At 45.8% G+C, this 21,418-nt stretch overlaps 1 protein-coding gene across 5 annotated transcripts in view; it reads left to right on the forward strand.

The window, feature by feature from the left end:
- UBR3 (ubiquitin protein ligase E3 component n-recognin 3) overlaps window positions 1–21,418 on the forward strand; it is a 2,710,065-nt gene that overhangs the window by 2,280,192 nt on the left and 408,455 nt on the right. For all 5 annotated transcript variants that reach the window (XM_069616177.1, XM_069616176.1, XM_069616178.1 and 2 more), the window contains one exon: window positions 14,819–14,943. In XM_069616177.1, coding sequence (XP_069472278.1) covers window positions 14,819–14,943 — 125 coding nt within the window. The remainder of the gene's footprint in view (window positions 1–14,818; window positions 14,944–21,418) is intronic.

Genomic DNA, 21,418 nt, shown 5'->3' on the forward strand with positions numbered 1-21,418 from the left:
TTGGCTGGGGGCAGTATGACCCAGAGCTCAGTGATTGATTTATAGGAGAAAGACAGTTTAGAAACAAAACTGAAACCGTTTTTTCTTTTACCCAGGATTCCCAGCCTGACGACGGGGAATATTCATGAGCATGTGAATCTATGCCAGACCCATCGTGGAGAACAGCAGTTACAGGTAAGTAACTTATTCCTTTTTGACTTAACACCCACACAGCCTGTAAGTGTTGTATGGATGTGTGGCCACCCATTGATTGCCCATGGCCATGATAATCCCTGTGGCCATTGCTACCCAGTTCCTACCCTCCGCTCCCCGCACAAAACAGCTCTTCATGGGAACTCTTTGAGCTTGCTTTAATCAAGCCTTACCCTTACCTTTAATCAAGTATTGGCAAAGCCAACGGTTTTGGCTTCTGTCAAATTTACACACATGTCTGGCACTGTTATAAAATGTCCAGATTCTCACACCATTTTGCACATACTATCATCAATGGTCAGTAAATGCCACTACGGCTGTGTCTGGCAAGTACCTTTCCTGTGCCTACAAGAAAGCCCAAATTGTTGGCATTGCCAATGCTTGATTCATTTCTCCTTTCAAATACTAACTGCCTTTTTTAACCTCTCTTTCCAAACGAGTTAGCAACATACAATGTTTTCAAGCCTTACATTGATTGATTGACTTTATTTCAGGAAAGTTTGCCATAAAAGTGCACAGAAAGAGAAGAAAAAACATATCTTTTTCAAAATACAATAAATAAGTTGACCGCTAAATGGGTTACAATAAATCCACGCTGTTAGGGAGAATTCTCATTCTATGGCTAATTTACCTTACCTAGTGAGTCCCTCAGCAGCTTTGCTGGATTTCTGGGGTTTATTCTTTCCACTTGGTAAGAGTGTGAACGTTTTCTCCCACTCTTACAGTGTATTTTTCTGTGTTGTACTTGTGCTCATATGGAGTCTCACCAACTCCCTAGGCATCATATTTTTATTTGTGTGTTACACAGCACCTTCAGTGCAGTGACACAGGGTTGTCTTTCAGACTACTGTCCCCCAGAAACATTTAAAATTACCATTGACTTTATATAGTCACATTACCACAGATCCAGTACACCCCATTTTACATGGAGTATTTGAAAGGGTTAACTACTATCCCTTTTTATCTGTGCCTCTTGGAGCATTGTTTAACATTAAGAATAGGCTGGTGGCAGTGGTATCTACCCTAACTTTTCTACCGCAGTTATATTATATAACGTGGTAATGTTTTAGGCTAGTATAGTAACCTCGAACATGAAACCCGCCTGACCATATTGGTTTTAATTTGGCATTGGTTGGGTTTCGTCGCCATTTCTTCTTGTTAAAATCTTTCTTGTGTCTTACTTTGCGCGGCAAACCAGGTTTGCCTCCTTTGTTCACCGTCGTTTGGCGGGATTCTTTCGAGAAGCCCTCCTTTTAGCACCTAGGTGTCTAGGTGGGCTGAATGTGAGGGAGGGGTGTAGTCACCCCCTGCACAAGCTCTCCTTGGAGACCCGAGTTGCACTTTGTATCCATTGGCTGAGGGGGTTGTCTGGGCTGCACAACCCCCCTGCTGTGTGATTGCCAGCCTGGCTGTGTGAATGGAGATTCTGGCATAAAAGGCAGGACTCTTGGGCTGGAAGTCAGAGTTGAGTTGCCACTGGAACTGCAAAGAACCGAAGAGAAGCAGAGAAGACGGCTGCTGCAATCCCGAGTCCCGGTGAAACCCTGCTACAGTCCTGAGCAATCTACCCTTCAATGACAGAGAAGATCCAGTCTGGAGTCTTCTTCCCTTAAGTCTCACCTTTCTTCAGCTAGAGAATCCTCTCCTTGGTCAGAATCACTGCACAGTGCTGTAGTGGTCCGGATAGCCATCAGAAGAACCCTCTCCTGATTTAAAGGAGCGCAACTTTTATTCATCATTGCTTTTGCTGCTGCTGCACTCATCCCTGGGTAGTGCAGATCACTCCAGACGTCCTCCTTCTTGTCCTTACGACTGAAGCCACAGGAACAGTGAGCCTGCAGGAACTACCGGGAACAACTGCCGTGGCACCAGCTTTCTTCAGCGGAATAAGGTACTGTGCACATTTGGTCGTTCTCTCCGTCCGACCTTAAGGATTTGGGGTGAACCCTTTTCCTCTACAAAGGCTTGTCCTTTCTTTCTCCCTTCTTATAACTTTTGCTTCCCTTTGACAATATCTAAGTACTCCTGGCAACGTAAATCTCGAAGTGTTTGTACCGTGTGATCCTTGACAACTGAGCATCTGCTCCATTGACACTGGCGCAGGCCTATTGACTTTTGTGTACATCCTTGAATGAGTCCTCTGATTCAATTGCCTTGGCAAAAGTATTGCCTATGATTTTATTCGCTTTTCCCTTGTTTTAATTCTAAAGTACAAAGTGTGTTTTAACTTCATGTGCATTTCTACTCGCGGGTACGCGTTAGCTTCCCAACACCGGTCTGTCAAATCCTAATGTACTTACCTTGAATTTGCCTGAACAAGTGGGATTGGTTGTGTGTAGTATATTTTACAGTGTGGGTTTGATTTAATAGAAGTGAAGTGTTTTATGAACAGATGGTTAAAAAATAAATGTACTTATATTTTTTACCTGAAACATTGAAGTCAGTGTTTGCTTGAGTCACAGTAATTGTGGTCCTTTGTGTAATCTCTACTACTGCTCATTTGCTCTTGAGATAAGTTTGGCTGCTCACCACTGCTACCACTTTTCCTGTGTACTACAGGCTTGTACCAAAGGTGAAATTGTACTGCCACTTGTAGTCCTAATGTTGTGTAGTGGTCCCTAGTCCTAATATTGTGTAGTGGTCCCTAAGGGTACTGCACAGGATTCTGCCTAACACACCAAAAGCTGGATAGATTATATAAAGAAATGTACCGAGTTTATGCACACGAAATACACAAATTACAGAAAAAATCTATCTATTTACAATCACCATTGGCCAGAACCAATTAAAGTGCAGTTAACAGACCATCTACAAGAGGCCCCAAAATCAACCCAGGTGCCTATCCAAGAATCGGCCATAGATGCACGCAAGAGCCCTAACTATTGCACAAAGTCAATAAAATATATTTAACATCAAGTAACAGCTTTAAAAAGTAAAGTAGATCAACAGAGATTGTATGTACAGGGTAAGTCGGCAGCATCGAGTAGCTTGCATCTTCTTTTTCAAGCCCTGGTCAGATAACTGGCCAGATCAAAAGCCTACCTCACCTCTGTATGTGCATTACATTATTAATGATGTCCTCTACATATCAAATGTAAAATATGCTATCAATTTCATGACTGTTTTATAAGAAGGTATTGCAAATCTTTTTGACAACATTGGTGCTTTAAAAGAAAACTAACTTCAACCTGTGTTTTTCAAGAGCCCTTCAGGCAAACCTGCCTTATTAACTGTTAGATGGACTTTGTACCTTTTCAATCCTACGTTGATTAAGGTGAAGTAAATGCCATTATATTGTCAAGCCTGTTCATTCATAGAAGGAACATTGATCTGAACTCATCTCAATGAAAAGAGACTACAAATTAACTATTTTATTACAGTTAATACTTCATGATTGAGCGCTGAACATTTACGGGTGATTGCCCTTGCATTTTGTAAAGAAATCTGAGGAGTGCTATGTGTACATACTGTGCTGATAATGCTAGTTTCTAATTGATTCTTCGAATGGATACATTTCTCTTACAGATTCCTCAACTATAAAACATACCTTTAACAGTAACATCTGGTGCAGTCTGGACTGGAAAGCTTTTCAGCTAGCAGCAACAAGGCACCCTTTTGCTCATGAGATGATGTCATCCGTATATATACCTAGAGCTGTCATCACAGTCTTCTTCAATTTATTTTTTCAGCTGTGTCACAGCAAAGCCTTTGTTTCTGTTCAGCTAAAGTTTTTTCTCTAAAATGACTCCTAATCAGACTGTAAACAATGTAACAACTGGATGCATGATGAGAATTCTAGAACTGCACCTCATGTGTCTATGGTCTCTTAGCAGAGACTGTGACGCTTAGGTATGCTGTCTCTGCCACTCAGGGCATCCCAAGGCACTCTGGGAGCAAGTCACCATGCTGGTTTTTGTCACAAGAAAGGCACATAGAATAATCTGTTTCGGGAGCTCCCCCTTTCTCTAAGTCGGCACAGGCGACACCACTTTGGGAGCTCAACCTGAAGATCGCAACTGAGAGATTAAAAATAAATGGCACTCTCGTAGTGAATTTAATTTTACTAAAATAGTAAAAATAATTGCACTCGCTCCCCTTTATCCAGGAAACATCACCGTAAGTCAAGTTGGAGGTCAGTGGTCTCTGCTCCACAACCTACTTAAGTTGAGCCTGACCTGCTTTTCCCCTGGTCATGTTCTACCCCAGTGCAGTGTAAGCAATTTAGGTTTGCGCAACATTTTTTAACAGACTCTGTTCTGTAAAAGCTCCTGAAAGCTCAGCTGCCTCCTCAAAAGAGAGCTCTAGCCTTGGAAAGGACTGCATAGGGACTGCAAAGGACCCACCAGTGATTTGATCCTCTGTACAAGAGTATTCGGCTGCACCCTCCTCAGTCACATCCCTTTTGAAATCGGTTTCAAGCAAACCAGCATTTTCAATGTTGGTGGGGGTATTTTTCAGTCCCTTCAGAGCGAGTCTTTGAAGATGTCATAGGATCCTTGAGAGAACCACATTCTTTAAAAATGTAAGGACTTTTTTAGGAGGAGGAGGAACCCGAGGATAAGGAAAGTATTCCTCATTGGCTGCAGCTAGCCCCTTTGTACCTACTTGAAGAATTTGATACTGAAGGACAGTCGGAAGAGTTGCTTCTTCAATTTGTCCTTGACCTCTGCAAATAGAGGGACTTTGACCGCTCTCTCGATTCTGAGATGTGGACCTTGGCCATCTTTGCTTTAGGGATGGAGTTTGTCAGACCACAAAAGGGGAGGGGGTACCCACACCTCCCTTACCACAGAATCCGAAAGGAGTACGACACTCCAACTTGGTTTTCACAGGTACCTGATTTTATACTACAGGTCACCACAAGTCAGCCAATGGTGGGAAGAGGGTTAGGGAGAGGTTGTGGATGGGTAGGGGGAAAGAACAACACCGGAAAGAGGTTTAGGGTGACGTAGTGGATGGGTAGAGGGAGTTTAGGGAAAAGCATACAATGTTCTTAACAAAATATCCTACCAGGTAACACTCGGACACGTCTTGGTTTGTGTCTAAGCAACTTGCAGTACTTGAATATTCTCCTGATCTATCTCCTTCTCTCCTACATGTGCCTTCAACAATATACCCCTGTTTCCTGCACACTTATGACCAATGCTTCAATATAAACAATGGAATGAACATGATGTTGCATCACATAAATCATGGCATGGAAACACATAAATATGGCATATACAAAACTGGTGACAATGAAACACAGAGCCAGTGATGGTCCCAAAAACGCATGCAATTCCAAACTGGGCAAGCCTGCTAAATTGTGGTGGTACAATCTGACACCCAAATGTGCATTATATTTTTGATTTAAGCAGTCTGTAATGCTCAGACATCCTATTTCTTGTCACTGAGTGCTCAAAGCTGTTCCAACACACTGTTCCCCCTCACCTCGTTCTCGGAGGTTTGTGCTGCAATTCTTCATTAATAAATATTAACATACTGTCAGTCACCTAACATGCCATAACTGTGTACTTCACTTAATCTCAGGGAGCGTCCACAAGCATAGAAGAGGCAGGCAGAGTAATTAGTCACTGGTATGCTACAATTTCTCTGGATGTCGGTCTCACGGCACCGCCGGGCTCGTGCTTCTCCCAGTTCACTGCCGCTCCTGGTCCTGATTCGCTACCACACCCTCCTGCACACTGCGTTCTGCCCATGCCGCCAAGTTCATCAACAATCAGCAACTTGGCACAGGCAGGTGGGGCTTTATTAGGACCTCTGTCGGCATATGCGCACTGCACGTACTGCCAACCATCATGGGGCTTGTAGTCCCCGAGCGATTTGCAGCCCCAAGGACCAGCATCGCTATGGCCTATTAGCCAAATCAAAATGACTGTACCCACATACCAACCCACAAACCCTTACAGAGTTGGACTCTTTAAGGGCAGGAGGTGTCCATGGCCGCGGACACCCTTCTCCTGGTTGCTCCAACTGAGGAGGTGAATACTGTCATGGCGACTTGGGATCAGCAAGAAACGCTGCACACCTGTGATCATTAAAAGGTAGCTTTAGTCTGGCAATGGAAGTCAGGAAAGTGTCAGACAACCAGTGATACGTCTGTGGGGACATACAAGCTATCTAATCAAATCTCGGAAGTGCACAAGACTATTGCTTGATTACTCTTGAAACCCTATTTAAGGCTCTCATGCCCAGCCACACGTGCCAGACATTCCAGGAAGCCTGCCTGGAACAATCACACAAGCATGTACTGTTTTGCTGACCCGCATTTGCAACCCAGGGAAGAAAAACTCAGAAGAGGAAAGAAGAGGCAGAGGACACAGAAAGGAGGGGAAGTGGAAACTGAAGGAGGAAAGAAGAGGTTAGCAGACAGTAAGAAACAGAAGGAAAGAGAAGCCCCAGTGAAGACAAGGTTGAAAGACAAAAACAACTTAACTTTACATTCTCCTGGCCCGCCTGCCGCTGCAACACTCACGCTTCGCAGGATCTTTGGAATCTGCACCTAGAGCAAGGGGACTCGATCAGTGGGGTTTGGACATCGCGCTAGGCCTGCACCCCCAAAGGTCAAACACTTACCTGACCCGGCATTCTAGAGGGTGCTCCTGGTCCTTGCTGCACCACAGCCAGCCCACTGGCTCGAAACCGTAGCTGCCACAGGGAAGAAGGTAAAGCAGAACAGTAGCAAACGAACGGAGGGAGACACCCCTGCCCAGACACACTTGAGACATTTGATCATCCAAGCGCAAGGCACATACCGGGTGCCATTATCCTCCGTAGTGCACATACTGTTCCCCCTCAAGGTGTCCTATCGAATACACAAATGAGGGGAAACATCATCCCGAAGCAATAGGGAGATATCAAAAGCCATCCTTCCTCCATTGGACACCCCCTGCTGGCTTTGCTAGCACAATTAGCCTAGTGAAGCTAGCAAAATCGGCCTAGTGAAGGGTATGCCGTGTTTGGAGGTGGGTGTTGGCATCAGATATCGGTATCCAGATGTCCCCGGAGACCAGCCACCAGGTAGGACATTATAAATACTTCATCATTGACATTCTTCAACCTAAGGTGAGCAAAGCACATGTTCTCCCATTCAGTGGGGACTTAATTGAAATGCTAATGGTGACATGGGGCAGGCCTATATCCGTCCCAACAGTGTACAAGTAGTCGATAGAGAAGCATAGGATGGCTGTGTCAGACCCCCGGTTTCTTATGTGCCACCATAGAGGAAAGCCTTATGGTTATGGTGGCCGCCGCTGGGTCAGAAAGGTAGGCCAGCAGGTTGGAGGCGCGGTGTAGGAAAATGATAGCACTAAGACAGTGGATGTGTGGTACAAACTAACAGAAGGAAATGATATAAACTTTATTTATTTTATGGTGGCATTTTTTATGGAATGTATAGCAATTTTAGATGACTTGTCACAAGGTGTTTATTTAATTTTTAACCTGCTATTATTTATATTGTGTAAGCTATGACGTAGAATAGCACCCTCTGATGGTTAATTAGTAAGAGTATAATGAAACTATTCTTTGGTTGGTGTAGCGTAATGCGACGTGTCATGAACCTGTCAGTTCTGTCGAATGGTGCTTTTTGTATTTCAATGATGTATCTTAATGTAATGTTGAATATATACAAAGTTGTTTTGGATAAAAGTATATTAATAATAGAAAGGAAAGATGAAAATGAAAAATTATATTCACGCGCTCTTTGAGCGGTGGCTTATGTGGCAGGCAGACATTTGCATTTCAACCTCCAAAGCGCTTCCACTTAGTTGGAGTAAGATGGGAAGAGGAACACCAAGCATACTCTGAAAACTTTACTTGTGTCTGTAGATTGTATGGACTGATCCATGGCCTGGGGTGCTGAATGTAGGAGCCACTGTTATGAGGTCAGCAAATGTTTCCTAGGATGTCCAGGATAAACTATGGACATGCTGTTTGATGGTTCTGATCTTTTCGGGAACCAGGCAGACGATTCCTCCGAAAACATCAAGGACACTAGGCACACTGTAAAATCCTTTGGTATGTTACCCTTTCATGCCTCTTCATCCAAGAGGCACTGGCTATATTGTCTCCCTGCTGAAAGGTTGGTGTTCAGGCTACTCTCCACATGGCCAGCTCATTTGCAGAGAAAAACATACTCTGCTCCTACGGGCAGAGCCTTAAGAAAGCCCATGACACCTGTCTCCATTCCCTCTTCAACATCAGCAGAAAAAGTGCTTACATTTTTTCCTCACTGCAAGCACACACATCCCTGGTGGAGGGCAGCGATTAATTTGTTTTGTTAGGATGCAGCAGATAACAGCAGAACATTGGATCATCCAAATTATAGAAATACAAAAAGTAGCTCCATCAGTGATTAATTGAATGGAAATAACTGAAATTGTGGATTTCCTATATAATTCCTTATGAATCACCTCAGCACGATATATAAAAATAAAACAGTGGACTATGTATATGAGTGGTAAGCCTAGTCTGAGCACACTTTTTCATAACCCATTTAAAACAAGACAATTCATGATTTTCAGAACATGTGCTAATACATAGTGATATACACATATAACACCAAGCCGCCAATAAATGAAACGACACTGTGTAGATGAATGCTCTAAAGGGGTCCAGAACACTAATAAGTCCTGCAATTTGACAGTGATAAAGCCCCACTTTTGTGGGTGAGGTAGGAGGGATGGAGTACAGGAGAGTGAGGACAGGATGCCCTGAGCTTTGTTTGTGATGTTGGAGGCCAGTGCAGTACAGAGGGTCTGGGATGGCAGAGGAGAAGTGGAGACTGCAGTAGGATTAGCGAGTTCCTTGAACATTTTGAACAGTTCAGCCGTGTTGTTGGTGGCCCCAGAGATACATGCTTGGATATGGGCCAGTTTCTTCGAGCGGATGGAGAGTCTCTATTGCCTTTGTAGCAGTCGGCAGGCCAGTTTGTCAAAGGATGTGCTCGAAGCCTGCCACTTCTGCTCAGCAGCTCTGCACTTGCATTTCAGAAAGGCTAGTTCGGAATCATACCAGGAGTTGACTTAGCGCCAGGCTTCATGCGGATCATCATTGCAGAGGCAAGGATTTCCAGGGTGTTGGAGATGGAGCGGTGAAGGTTAGCAAGGGCTTTGTCAGTGTGAGAGTCAGTGGCCGGAGTGGGATGGGGAATGAAAGTGGCGGCAAAAGCAGCAACTTACACTTTCTTGATCCGTCGGATGACAAGAAGGAGACTGGCAATGTGGGCAGAGGCTTAGCCAGGGGACCCAGGAGATCAAGATGAGAGGGCAGTAGAGCATGGTCAGACCAGGAGAGAGGTGTAATGAGAGGTTTGGAGATGTGGATGTCTGCTGAAATTAGAGCATGCAAGGTGTGTCGGGCTGAGTGGGTAGGACCGGAGGGTAGAATAGTGAGGGAAAGAGAGGCACAGAGGCTGCGGAAGAGTCCATTGGCCACATCAGGGGAGTCAAGGTGAATATTGAAGTCTCTGAGGAGGAGAAGCTTGGAGATAGAGGCCGGGAGAGAAGAGGTGAGGTCAGCCCACTCCGAAAGGAAGTGGGAGACCAAACCAGGGGTCCTGTAGATGGTGGCAAAAGTCAACGAGAGGATAGGAGAGACACCAAGCCTGCAGACGAGGCATTCAAAGGAAGAGTAAGACTGAGTGGGGTTGATAGTGGCAGGGACCCATTCAGCGAATATCAGAGCCATTCTCCCTCCAGACCGGTTAGGCCTGGGCTTAGAGAGGATCTTGTAACCCTCAGGAAGGAGTGTGTCAAAAGCAGTGACAGAGCTTGCAGTGAACCACGTATCCGTGAGAGCGAGGCCGTTAAGGTCAAAGTCTTCAAGGAGGTGACAGTTGTCAGAGAAGTGTTTAACGGCAGAGTGAAAGTTGAGGGTAGCCAAGTGAAGCTGGTTGCCACCTTTTTGAAGGTCTTCTGAGGAGGGGTACAGGGAAGTGGTACACCCGTCCATGGCGGCAAAGGGGTGGGGGGGTAGCAGATGGAGGAGTGGCAGGATAAGGGAGAAAGTTGATGAGAGACAGAAGACGCCTATCAAGCAAGTGGAGGTTGGACTGAGAACCCTGGGCCATGACAGTGCCATTCTGGTAGATATTAATGATGCACCTAGAGGATGGGAAGTGTGTCACAAGTACTTCCCATCTGGTTCCACCATTAATGGGTGCGAAGAAGAGAAAGGGGAGAGGACTGAGACAATATGGGGAGTCCATTGGTCTGTAGAAGGAGCGACAAAAAGGATGGGAGTGTTAGTGTACCTGGAAGAAGCGTTGACGTAGGTGTCGGCAATGAGCAGGCCTAGGTTGGAGACCAGGAGATCTTTCTTGAACTTTTTCCTCCCAGTCTTCGAAAGAGCGGTAGGATAGGTGATAGAGTAGCAGTTAGAGTAAATAGGCTTGATGGAGAGCACCATGGGGGGAGATAGCAAATCGCACAATGTCACATAGGTTGCCAAACGGGTATTTCACTGCTCCAGCAGCAGAAGTGGAGGGATGGACACTCAGGTGGGACGAGCCCTTCACTGGACCCCACAAGGTACTGAGCTTCCAGCAGAGTGGCGCCTTAAATCATGGTGCATTTGCCGATTCTTCTGCAACGCCGGGACTGGATTTGGAGGGCAGAAGGGAAATGTTGATTTATTCTGACTCCCCAACAGCACAGACTTATCTTCATTGCGGGAGATGAGGAGGGGTGGGCGTTCATGTAATGAACGAAGTACACTAATGAGGAGGGGTGGGCATTCATCCGCCCCCGGCATCAAGGTGCTCACAGGCCACCCTCAGCAACAGCCTTTGCTACCACATCAATAGTTCAACGGAGTTCACCACTCAGCCCTACCTCCCAACGCAGTGACTGGGCTCCCTGGGTCCACAGTATAGATTAGGCCAGCCAGATCACCTCAGCCACAGCGGGGGAAGTACAGCAATTGGGTAAGTGCATCAGGGGGAGGACACCAGCAGGCAGCAAGGGCCGGCAACAGAATCAGAGCAGCCACAGTCGTCGTCAAGTTCACCGCTCAAGCAGCTCACCCTAATTGAACACAGGGGAGCGTGTCAGCTCAGATGTTGGGGTGTGTATGGGGTGCAGTTGGGCTCCTCAGGCATACGCCTCTAACAAGGTAGTTTTGTGCGCTGCTCTGTCTACGACAGGGTGGTCAGATGGCAGCGCTCTCAGGCCACTTGACGCAACCGCTGTGTCAGAGGAGCAATCTGGGCTGGTCACGAATCAGCGAATAGTAGCCCTGCCCAACATGAGCTTGGTGTTTGCGGGATTGATTGCCCCCATTGTTGGGAGACAAGGCTATGATGAATGGGCTATGTGATAGATTAGAAGCACGACCCTCAGAGCTGGGACCAACACAAAGGCACCGCAGAGTAGAGAACCGCCAGGACCCAAACAAGGCAGCTGTAGAGAAGAGACCCCTGGCTCTCACCCGCAACAGTGGGGGCTGCCCGCCACCTCGTGGCACAGTCAGCAGGACCTGAAACCGGAAATGATGGGAAACAAAAAACCCAGTTTTTCGGCCAGCTTTCCCTCCCAAAGTACCTCCCATCCTTCAGTCTTCTGGTTCCAATGCTCTGCAGGTCAGACGTTTCTCCAAGAAGAGAGTGGGGGAGTAGATCCCTTTCCTCGGCTGACTTCTCCCTCTGGAACATCTTCTCTGCCCCCTCAGACTTCAGCCGGATCTTATTAAGTCCCGGAAACTTTTCAAGACTTTCTTTTTCTCCTCTTCCTTCCCACTCCCATCTGCTACTGTGACTGGGGCCTGGTCCCTTCAGAGTCATACAGGGCCAGACCACACCCTACCTGTCCCCCATCATCCTATGCCAGCACTTGCCCTCAGGCTCCCTCTTCCAGACTAGCTGAACTTGGTCCTCCCTGTCCGCCGCACTCGCCCCCCTTCCCCTGGCACTTGCCGCCTTGGCCCTCCCAGCACTTGCCCTCCCCCACCCCTAGGGGTACCCCACTCCGGCACTTCTCCCTCTACCCCCTTTCACGTATCACCTTGTCATGTACTTTCATGGTAGGATTGTCACAAGGCCAATATAACAGTATTTTGTTGCTCTACCTTTTGATTCCTATGCCCCTCCCCCTTTTCTTGTCTTGTGGCGCCTGGAAACACCTGTGTATAGGCGCCATACAAATGGCCAATAAATAAAATAAATACTACTGTTCATTTTCCCATAGGGAAAAGTGCAATGTGTGGAAAGCCGTAACGCAAAAACTGCTGGACGGATTTGGACCAAATAAGAAACAACTAGTTGACTTGAATACTGGGACTTGTTTGTGGAAAATCTGTCCTGTAGTTTTAAAAATATTCGGGAAAGAGGGTGCCCCCTGCTCCCCAATAAATAGCTATATCGCCCATGGCGCTTTGTAGCAGAGATGCTTTTCAGAAATGAAAACCCGCCATTTAAAAAAAAAATGTGTTTTAATCGATGTGGGGCATGCAAAAATGAAAAGTGCTCAAAAAGTTATTTGGAGGAGGAAAAAGGATGCAATCGCATCACGGTGGAGGTGAAGATGGGAAAAGAGGACACCATGTGAAGTTGTGGGTGGTCTGGGGAGCCAGTTACAGTTCAAACATGTTTAGCTTATCAGGGGAATAAGTGGCCACAGCCAATGTTGCACCAATAGCTGTCTTTGAGGCCCACTAGCCATGGCCTCTAGCCGTAGCCAGTGGCCACAGCCTTCTGACATGGCCACTGTAAATGTGCACCAGTAGGTTTCTTTGGGGCCCACTAGCTATATCCTTTTTTGTATTTATTTTTTTCACAACTTTATTGAGGAAGTATATAAGAAACAATACAAATGAACAACTTCATAAATATCAGAGTGAGAACAAGTGAAAATAACACACTGTAACTTGCAGTCCATCAAAATTGTAAAGTACACACTAAGTAGACAGTAATTCAAAAAATGTAAAGAAATCAAAGATCATCCCCACCCACCTACCCCACAACAAGACAAAACCACACAGAACAAGACCACAAAACCAAAAACCACACATAACAAACACCCCCTCCAACTCCCCCTCCCCACCCTCCTCCAATCCCAAAATCCAGTAACAGGAAAATCATAGCCTACACCTTATCCAAATAAATCACGAAATGACCCCCATCTTTCCTCGTATTCAACTTCCCTATGATGACGAATTGCCCGAGTCTTCTCATACCAAGAGAGTGTCCGCATATCAGCCACCCAATTCTCGCAATGCGGCTTCTTCCTAGACTTCCACACCTTCATTATTTGCTTTATCGCCACCAACAATGCCCTATTAATCCAATCCGTACAATCCTACAACTCCACACTCCACACTCCAAACATCCGCCGAAAGGAAAATCGCTGAAAGAAAAGTACGAGGCAACAACGTACCAGTTACCATGTAAATGTAATCGATAACCTCTCTCCAAAAGTCAACCACCCTACTACACTCCCAGAGCATATGTAAATAAATCCCACTCAAGCTTCCACACCCCCAACACAGGTCCACATCAGCCAAGCCCCTCCCTTTCATCCTCACCGGTGTCCAGTAAAGACGACCCAAGAGACGTTGATGAACATTCCTCAGATTCAAGTCAACCTTGGCCCTCACCGAAACCCTCCAGCAGTTGTCCTACAGATTCTCAGAAAGGTCTATTCCCAATTTGCACACCCACTTCAACCGCAACTGGTCCCAGGAGCTGCTCATACAGTCCTGCAAAGGCATCAGCTGAATATATGAAGAAACCGTTTTAGGAGAAATAGCAAAGATCTCACAAACACGAGGACTACTACTCAAAGGTTCACTCAACATTTGCATCCTTTCCACCAGTAACTGTTTCAAAATCCCATATCTACCCATTTCCCTGGCATGTAGCCCATAACAATCAACCAATTCGCCAAATGGAACCATCCTCCCCTCCTTCCATACATCCCCGATCTTCAGAATGCCCCTATTAGCCCAACCCCTCCAATCAAGCGTCTTATTGTTAATCATTAGACCCGGATTCAGCCAGAGAGAGGCCATATCATACAAGTACAAAGATTGAGATGGAAAGCTGCAGTTCACATAACTGCTTAGAGATGCAAAGACAATAATTGAGTCCAAGGGATGGGCTAAATTGTTACATCTGGTCATTCAACCCCCATGCTGTACTGTTTAGAAATGTATGTCCAGCAGTTTATGCTTGCCATGAGGGCACAATATTCACACACAAGGATTACCAGGAGATGAAAGGCAGCAGTCCCCTTATCCACCAGCATTTGTCTTCACAATGGGGACACTCTTGAGCCGAGGGGATATTCATATTTGGAAATGCATGGTTTTCCTTGATTAATACATGAACTTATACAACCCCAGATGTACACATCAAATGCTCACGTACGAACAGACTTAGCCAAAGCAATCCACTCTCTTCCAACACACCCCTTTATGTACACCACAACAGACAGTAAAAACAAGCCAGACCTGTTGCATATTTCCGTCCTGTAGTTATGTTTATTTATGTTAAGCTTCTTTGAGCAGAATGAGGCTGTTAAACAACTCCTAAGTAACAATTAAAGCAAACCACAAAATGAATTTTGAAATCTTAATTCCCTTTTGAAATTGATAGGTAATTTACTCTTGGTTTGCTTCTGTTTTTTAGAGCATTTTACGTGTATTATTAAGGTATTGTATACATTACTCTACACTCAAGCTGTCACTGCACTTTCTGCTAAACTTGGCTCTGAAGAAAGATTGGCATGGAAAAACTGTGGAGCGATGAAAAAGGTTGGTTGTTATTATACATGTTTATAATTAATTGTATAATTAAACATTTGTTGTGCACTTTTTCATACTTTATTTATTTTGTAATCTGTATAGCGCACATAGCCTGGAGGCATCTAGGGGCTTTTTTACTTAAGAAGGTTGGTTACAGTAGTTGTTTGCAGAGGTAAAATGTTAGACATTGCATTATTTACTTGCATGGGTAATAGGATACAGGCATTGCTTACATAGGTTGCAGGCATTGTTTGCATGAGATACAGGCCTTGGTTACATTAGATACATCAAACATTGGCTGATGTCTATATGAAAGTGCAATGAATTACAGAGGAAATACAATGTTTAGGGTGTCAAGCATTTGGGTTGTCTTGTGAGAGTTATAAGGAGCGGTTATGTGTGGGATGCAGAAGGGATGGGTAGGGATTTTAGAGGAAGGTAGTGGCAGGATGGCAGTGTGGGTAGTCGTAAAGCTTCTAAGTGTTTGGGGAAAAAAGCCAAGTTTTTAGGCCTTTGCGGAAGGACCCGAGGGATGGGTCTGATCTCAGGGCTAGGGGCGCAGACTTCCATAGTTTGGCTGCAATCACCGGGAAGCTAGAACCTCCAACTTTTTGTCGTCTAAACCTAGGGATTGGCAATGTAGCAGGAGTACTGTTACATGATTCCAAAATGGTAAAGCTAATGAGGATGAGCGTCTTTGCACTGTATATCAACTTGTGATTTACTAATTTTAAAAGCAGACTTGTGTTATTTACAACTATATTTGGTATGTATGCATACAGCCAGATGTAGCAATTGCAGTTGTAATCAAAACATATGAAAACCTGTTTCTCGTGACATTAGTTATGAAATGTTGAACGACTTTCAAATACTTAAGTAGGCTCATTGGTAGTCGAGATTTAAGGGACATTTTCTCCATTTGCCATTGTGAGTAACAAACTCCTAGTTGTTCAGGTGAACTAAAGGGGCTGATGAGCAGTAATTCAAACTTGAGCCTTCTTTCAATCCTTCTAGAAATTTGCAATCTAATTTACAGAAAGCAAGATAAACCATTCAAATGCCATTAGTGATTGATAATGGTAAAATTGTGTGTATCTTAAGTGTTAAGTTTGAAGCAGCCCATAAGTGGCATTCCAATGGATTCCTTCGTCCCACTGATTCCTCCTCTGCTAGTGTATCTCCAGTACAGTATCTCCAGTACAGCTCCGATAGCTCCCACCACGCTCGGTAAAGGTTGGCAGGGATGCCTCTAAAGAAAGCAACCACACGGTCTACGGACTTTGTCCCATCTCAAAAGCATTAAGATCTGAAGAGACACTGTTAGGCACTGCTTCCTGCCATCAAGCCCACGGTGCCAGCTCCTCTCTCCTCAGCGTCGTTGTCACCACCAGATCTCCTTAGGGCCATGCCCCAATTCCATTTCACAAGCACATGCCAAGGGTGACTGAAGTATTTGATGAGGAAGTCGAGCCCATTTCTTTTGGATTAGATCCACTTGACTGCAGGGAGATGTGAGATTTCCCAGAGGAAATCTATGCTGAAGGCAAGGATCTACTAGAGCTTGCCTCTAATTGTTAGGCAGAATCCTTTGCAGTTCCCTTAAGGAGCACTACAGAAGATTAGGACTACAGGTATATGCAATAAATCGCCTTTGGTATCAGTCTGTACCACACAGATTTAGTTTGTAGCTGTGGCTGAGCAGTCAGACTTATCTCAAGAGGGAGATGAGCAGTATTCGGGGTTTACACAATAGGACCACAGTACTTTAGAACAAGGAAACACTGACCAAAGCTTTGTATCAAAAATAATATATATATTTATACACAACTCCCTATTTAAATTGTAGACAAGTTTGAGCGAGAGTGAAAACTGAGCAAAATGGCACAGTGTAAACCAAGCAGAAATGGCACTCTAACAATTTCTTCAGAGGGAGGGAAAGGTCAAGTTATACAGGGTTAGACTCCTAAACACACCAGCAACACTTCCCAATTGGATTGTGAACAAGTTAGGCAAGGTAGTACCTTAGCACAAGCAATACTTAGGTGAAAACCGAGCAAAATGGCACTTCAACAATATATAAAGGGGAAGGAAAGATGGTTATAAGAATTTAGGTGCACCAACACATTTCTTGATGAAAAGCAATCTAGAGAAGGCAGTTGTAACAGATTTAGCCAGAGTAAATAGGCCTGTGTCAGTGGTACAAAGCAACGTGCCCAGGTTCAAACGGTTCTAGTAGCTACAGTCAAGTCTTTGTTTAACAGTTGAAAGGGAGTGTGCAGAAGGTAAAAAGACAATGTTAGACGATAGGGACGGCCAGCCCAGAAGATAAGTAAAGGATTTAAAAGACCTTTAGCAGTACCCAACGAAATGGGAGGCCTGGCGGAACAATGTACCTTAAAAGTGGAAGAGGCTCCTGCGGTGGCGGTAGTTCCTGGCAGTTCCTGCAGTTCGGGAGATCCAGCAGAGGAAGAGAGGCTCTCGTCGTGGAGGAAGGTTCGAGTCACTGCACTGCCCAGGGAAGAAGCCAGTCGCGGTGATGCCAAAACGGAATAAAAGGTACACTCCTTTAAATCGCGGTCGTGGTGGACGGGTGCCTGGCTATCCGGTCTCCTAGTGCTTGGCACTGGCGATTCGACCAAGTCAGGTCCTGGAAGGTGATTGGCGAACTCGTTGGTCCCACCAGCTCAAGGGAAGAAGGCTCTCATTGGAGAAAAATGGTGAGGATCTGCAGCAGGGCTTCACCGGTGGTTCAGTCATTGCAGATGTCTTTGGCTTCTCTCCTCTGATTTCTCAGGTCCAGTGGCGACGTCCCTCTTTCAGTCCGCAGGTCCCTGCTTTTATGCAGAAAAAACCCCATGCATACAGCCTAGCTGTCACTCACACTGCGGGGTGGTTGTCCTGGCGGGATAACCCCTCAGCCTATCAGGGCAGAGTGCGACTTGGGTTGCACAGGCAACCCCGTCCAGGGTGCCTATTCCCCCTCCCACATATCCTGTCTACCCCAGACTCACTGGCACCTAAAGGAAGGCTTCTGTCCAGAAGCCCGCCAAAAGGACAAACGAAGGCCCCCGACCTCAGTTTGGATTACAGAGAGCTACACGAGAAAGAAATATTATTAAAGATCTGGCAAAAAAAAACACCGGAGTAAAGTTAATATTAAAATGACCCGACGGTATGTTCAAGGCTGTCAGTAAAAGTGGTAGCGTCGAACAATGGGAAAATCCCATAGGAAAATATCCGCGGTCGAATATTTATGGGAGTAACCACTGCCACCAGCCAGAAACTTTGGAGAGAGGGACTGGACAGTACCCTCTCGAAAATGAACACCAGGGAAAAACTATTAACCCTTCCCAGTACCTCCACACTAAGATGGTTTGTACTGGTTTTCTTCATAACTATTGACTAGCAAAGTCAATGGTAACTTTGCATGCCCTGGGAGACATTAGGCAGTCCCAGGGTGTGGAGTCTGTTTGGAGGTCACTATGGCACCCCTGTGTTACTGCACTGAGGGTGCTGTATAACACATATGTAAAAAGATGATACCTATGGAGTGAGAAACTCCATAGCCCATCAGCACAAAAATACCCTGAAACACACATCAAAACTATGTCTAAGAGTGGGAAAAAGAGTCTCACTCTTAGCAGGAGTAAAAAACAAACCCTTGAAATCCAGCAAAGTTGCGGGGGACTCTATAGGTAAGGGAAATTAGCCTTTTAAGAGAATTCTCCCTAACACTAATGTACAGATGGCCAGCAGCCTCGATAACTCCCCAGAATTTGGCATCTTCCAGGTGGTGACTCTGGGAAATCCTCACGTCTGCGTCTGTGAGAATTCGTGGTCTGATGGTTCCACATCCTTGGTGCCTGCCATGGCAGTTTGGAGACTCACACCACTGTATCGGGCTTCACTTCCCATCAGCATGCGTGGCATGCCTGGCACGCATGGTTGGTGTGCTCCACCGTCATGTGACCCCTCCAGCACGTCGCAGCTCTAGGGGCCCACAAAATCAGCAGCATACTGTGGCTCTGCACTTCTCAGCTGTTCTTTCCCGGCGCAGTGTGCTGGCGGCCATGTTTCTTGGTGTCAGGATCCTAGACTGTCGATCGGATTGTCTGTTTCTCCCGTTTGACCCCGGACCGATTTTCTCTTGGCCTGTGTTTTTGGCTGTGGTCTGCTATTCTGGCTTTGACGACCGGTTTTGGACACTGGATTGCATTATTGGATTTGTCCTTTTTTTCGTTTTTGAGACATGGACCTTTTGGATATATATTCCCTCTCACTTGTCTTCCTGGATCTGGTTTGACACTTAGTAGGTTGTGGAATCTTGGCCAATTTTTGGGGATCTCGGAGATCTGGTTCTATTTTTGGAACAAGTGAGTTTTTCTTCTTTTAGTTTTTCTTGATTTTCTTTTTCCTGTTCTGCTATTGGATTATTCCTCCTGCACGGAGGTATTTTAGGGGATTTGGGGGCAGGTGTAGTGCAGTGTGCATTTACTGGCCTGATTGTGGGATTTTTGCAGCCTGTTGATCTGGACGCTAGTCCTTCACCCTTTTATTCCTATTGGCGGGGAGATTGAGAGGAGGTTGCTTTGTTCCACCTGGGTATCAGTCAGACTTCAAATAGATAAATGGGAAGGTTGTGGACACACTGGGCTGTCCTGCTCCCACCAAACCCAAGTCTCAATTTGAACTCTTGGGCATTCTGGATGTGGGCCCACTAACATCAACTTTACTGCCTTTAAACCTGCCAGTTAAAACACTGTTGTTGGTGACTTGGGAGAAGTCAGCCTTGGCCCTCTGCGGTGGACAGAGACTTGGCCAGAAAGCAGCATCCGTCACCTTTGAATCTGACGTTCGTCTTCTCCAAACCCTTTCCTGAGTGTTTGGTAACGCAGGCCATTCGAGCCAATCTGAAGCCTGCATCCTTTCCCCTATGTCAGGGTGAGAAAGAGGTTCGACATCAGGGGGCATAAGATATTCGCCTCTGTCATCCTTGCCCTGCGGTTGGTGAATGCATCTTGCACCCTGACCATATTTTGCTTTGTTGTTTGGACTGTGGTGGCAGACGTGGCTGATAATCTCTTGGATGGTGTTAGGGAGAATTCTCATTTATGGCTAATTTCCCTCACCCAGTGAGTCCCTCAGCAGCTTTGCTGGATTTCAGGGGTTTATTTTTTCCACCTGGTAAGAGTGTGAGCCCCTTTTCCCACTCTTACATGTGTTTTGCCATGTGTATTTCTACTGTTTGTGTGATCTTGGGCTCTGGAGCTACACCACTCCATGAGCCCCTCTTTTTTATGTGTTACACAGCATCTTCTGTGCAGTGACACAGGGTTGTCTTTGAGACTTCCCTCTGACTCCATTTTTCTGGGGCTGACTACTGTCCCCCAGAAACAGGTAGAGTTGCCATTTATTTTATGTAGTTATTTAAAACTAAAGACCCAGTACACCCCATCTTACATGGAGTACTGAAAAGGGTTAATTCCTATCCCTTTTTGTCTGTGCCTCTCTGAGCTTTATTTCGCCCTTAACACTAAGACTTGGCTGGTGGCAGTGGTACCCTAACTTTTCTACCGTGATTATATTATATAAACGTGGTACTGTTTTAGGCTATTATGTTAGCCTCGAACTTAAACCCGCTTGACGAAATACTTTTTATTTCGGCTCCGGTTGGGTTTTATCGCCATTTCTTTTTGTTAAAGTCCTTCTTGTGTTTTACTTTGCACAGCTCGCCGACCTTTGGCGGGCTTCTGTCCAGAAGCCCTTCTTTGGCGGCTGGGTGTCTAGGTGGGCTGAATGTGAGGGAGGGGTGTAGTCACCACCTGCACAAGGTTTCCTTGGAAACCCAAGTCACACTTTGTCATGATTGGCTGAGGTGGTTGTCCGGATCGGACAACCCCCCTGCTGAGTGATTGACAGCCAGGCTGTGTGAATGTGGGATATTGGCATAAAAGGCAGGACTCTTGAGCTGGAAGTCAGAGTCGCCACTGGAACTGCAAAGAACCGAAGAGAAGCAGGGAAGAAGACGGCTGCTGCAACTCCCGAGTCCGTGTGAAGCCCTGCTGCAGTCCTGCGCTATCTACCCTTCAACGGCAAGAGAAGATCCAGTCTGGAGTCTTCTTCCCTTGAGCCTTGTGGGATCAACTAGCTCACCTTCCACATGCAGAGTATCCTCTTCTTGGTCGAAATTGCTGAACACAGCTGTAGTGGTCCGGATAGCCATCTAAAGAGCCTCTCCTGTTTTAAAGAAGCGCACCTTTTATTCACTGTTGCTTTTGCTGCTGCTGGCCTCATCCCTGGGTAGTGCAGATCGCTCCAGACGTCCTCCTTCTTGTCCCCACGACTGAAGCTTCAGTAACCGTGAGTCTACAGGAACTACCAGGAACAACTGCCGTGGCACCAGCTCTTCATCATACGAATAAGGTACTGTGTCCGACTGCGAGGAACTAGGGTTAACCCTTTTCTCCACACCAAAGGCTTGTCC

This window comes from Ambystoma mexicanum, chromosome 9, assembly GCF_040938575.1.
Source record: "Ambystoma mexicanum isolate Mex_15411 chromosome 9, UKY_AmexF1_1, whole genome shotgun sequence".
Classification (NCBI taxonomy): domain Eukaryota; kingdom Metazoa; phylum Chordata; class Amphibia; order Caudata; family Ambystomatidae; genus Ambystoma; species Ambystoma mexicanum.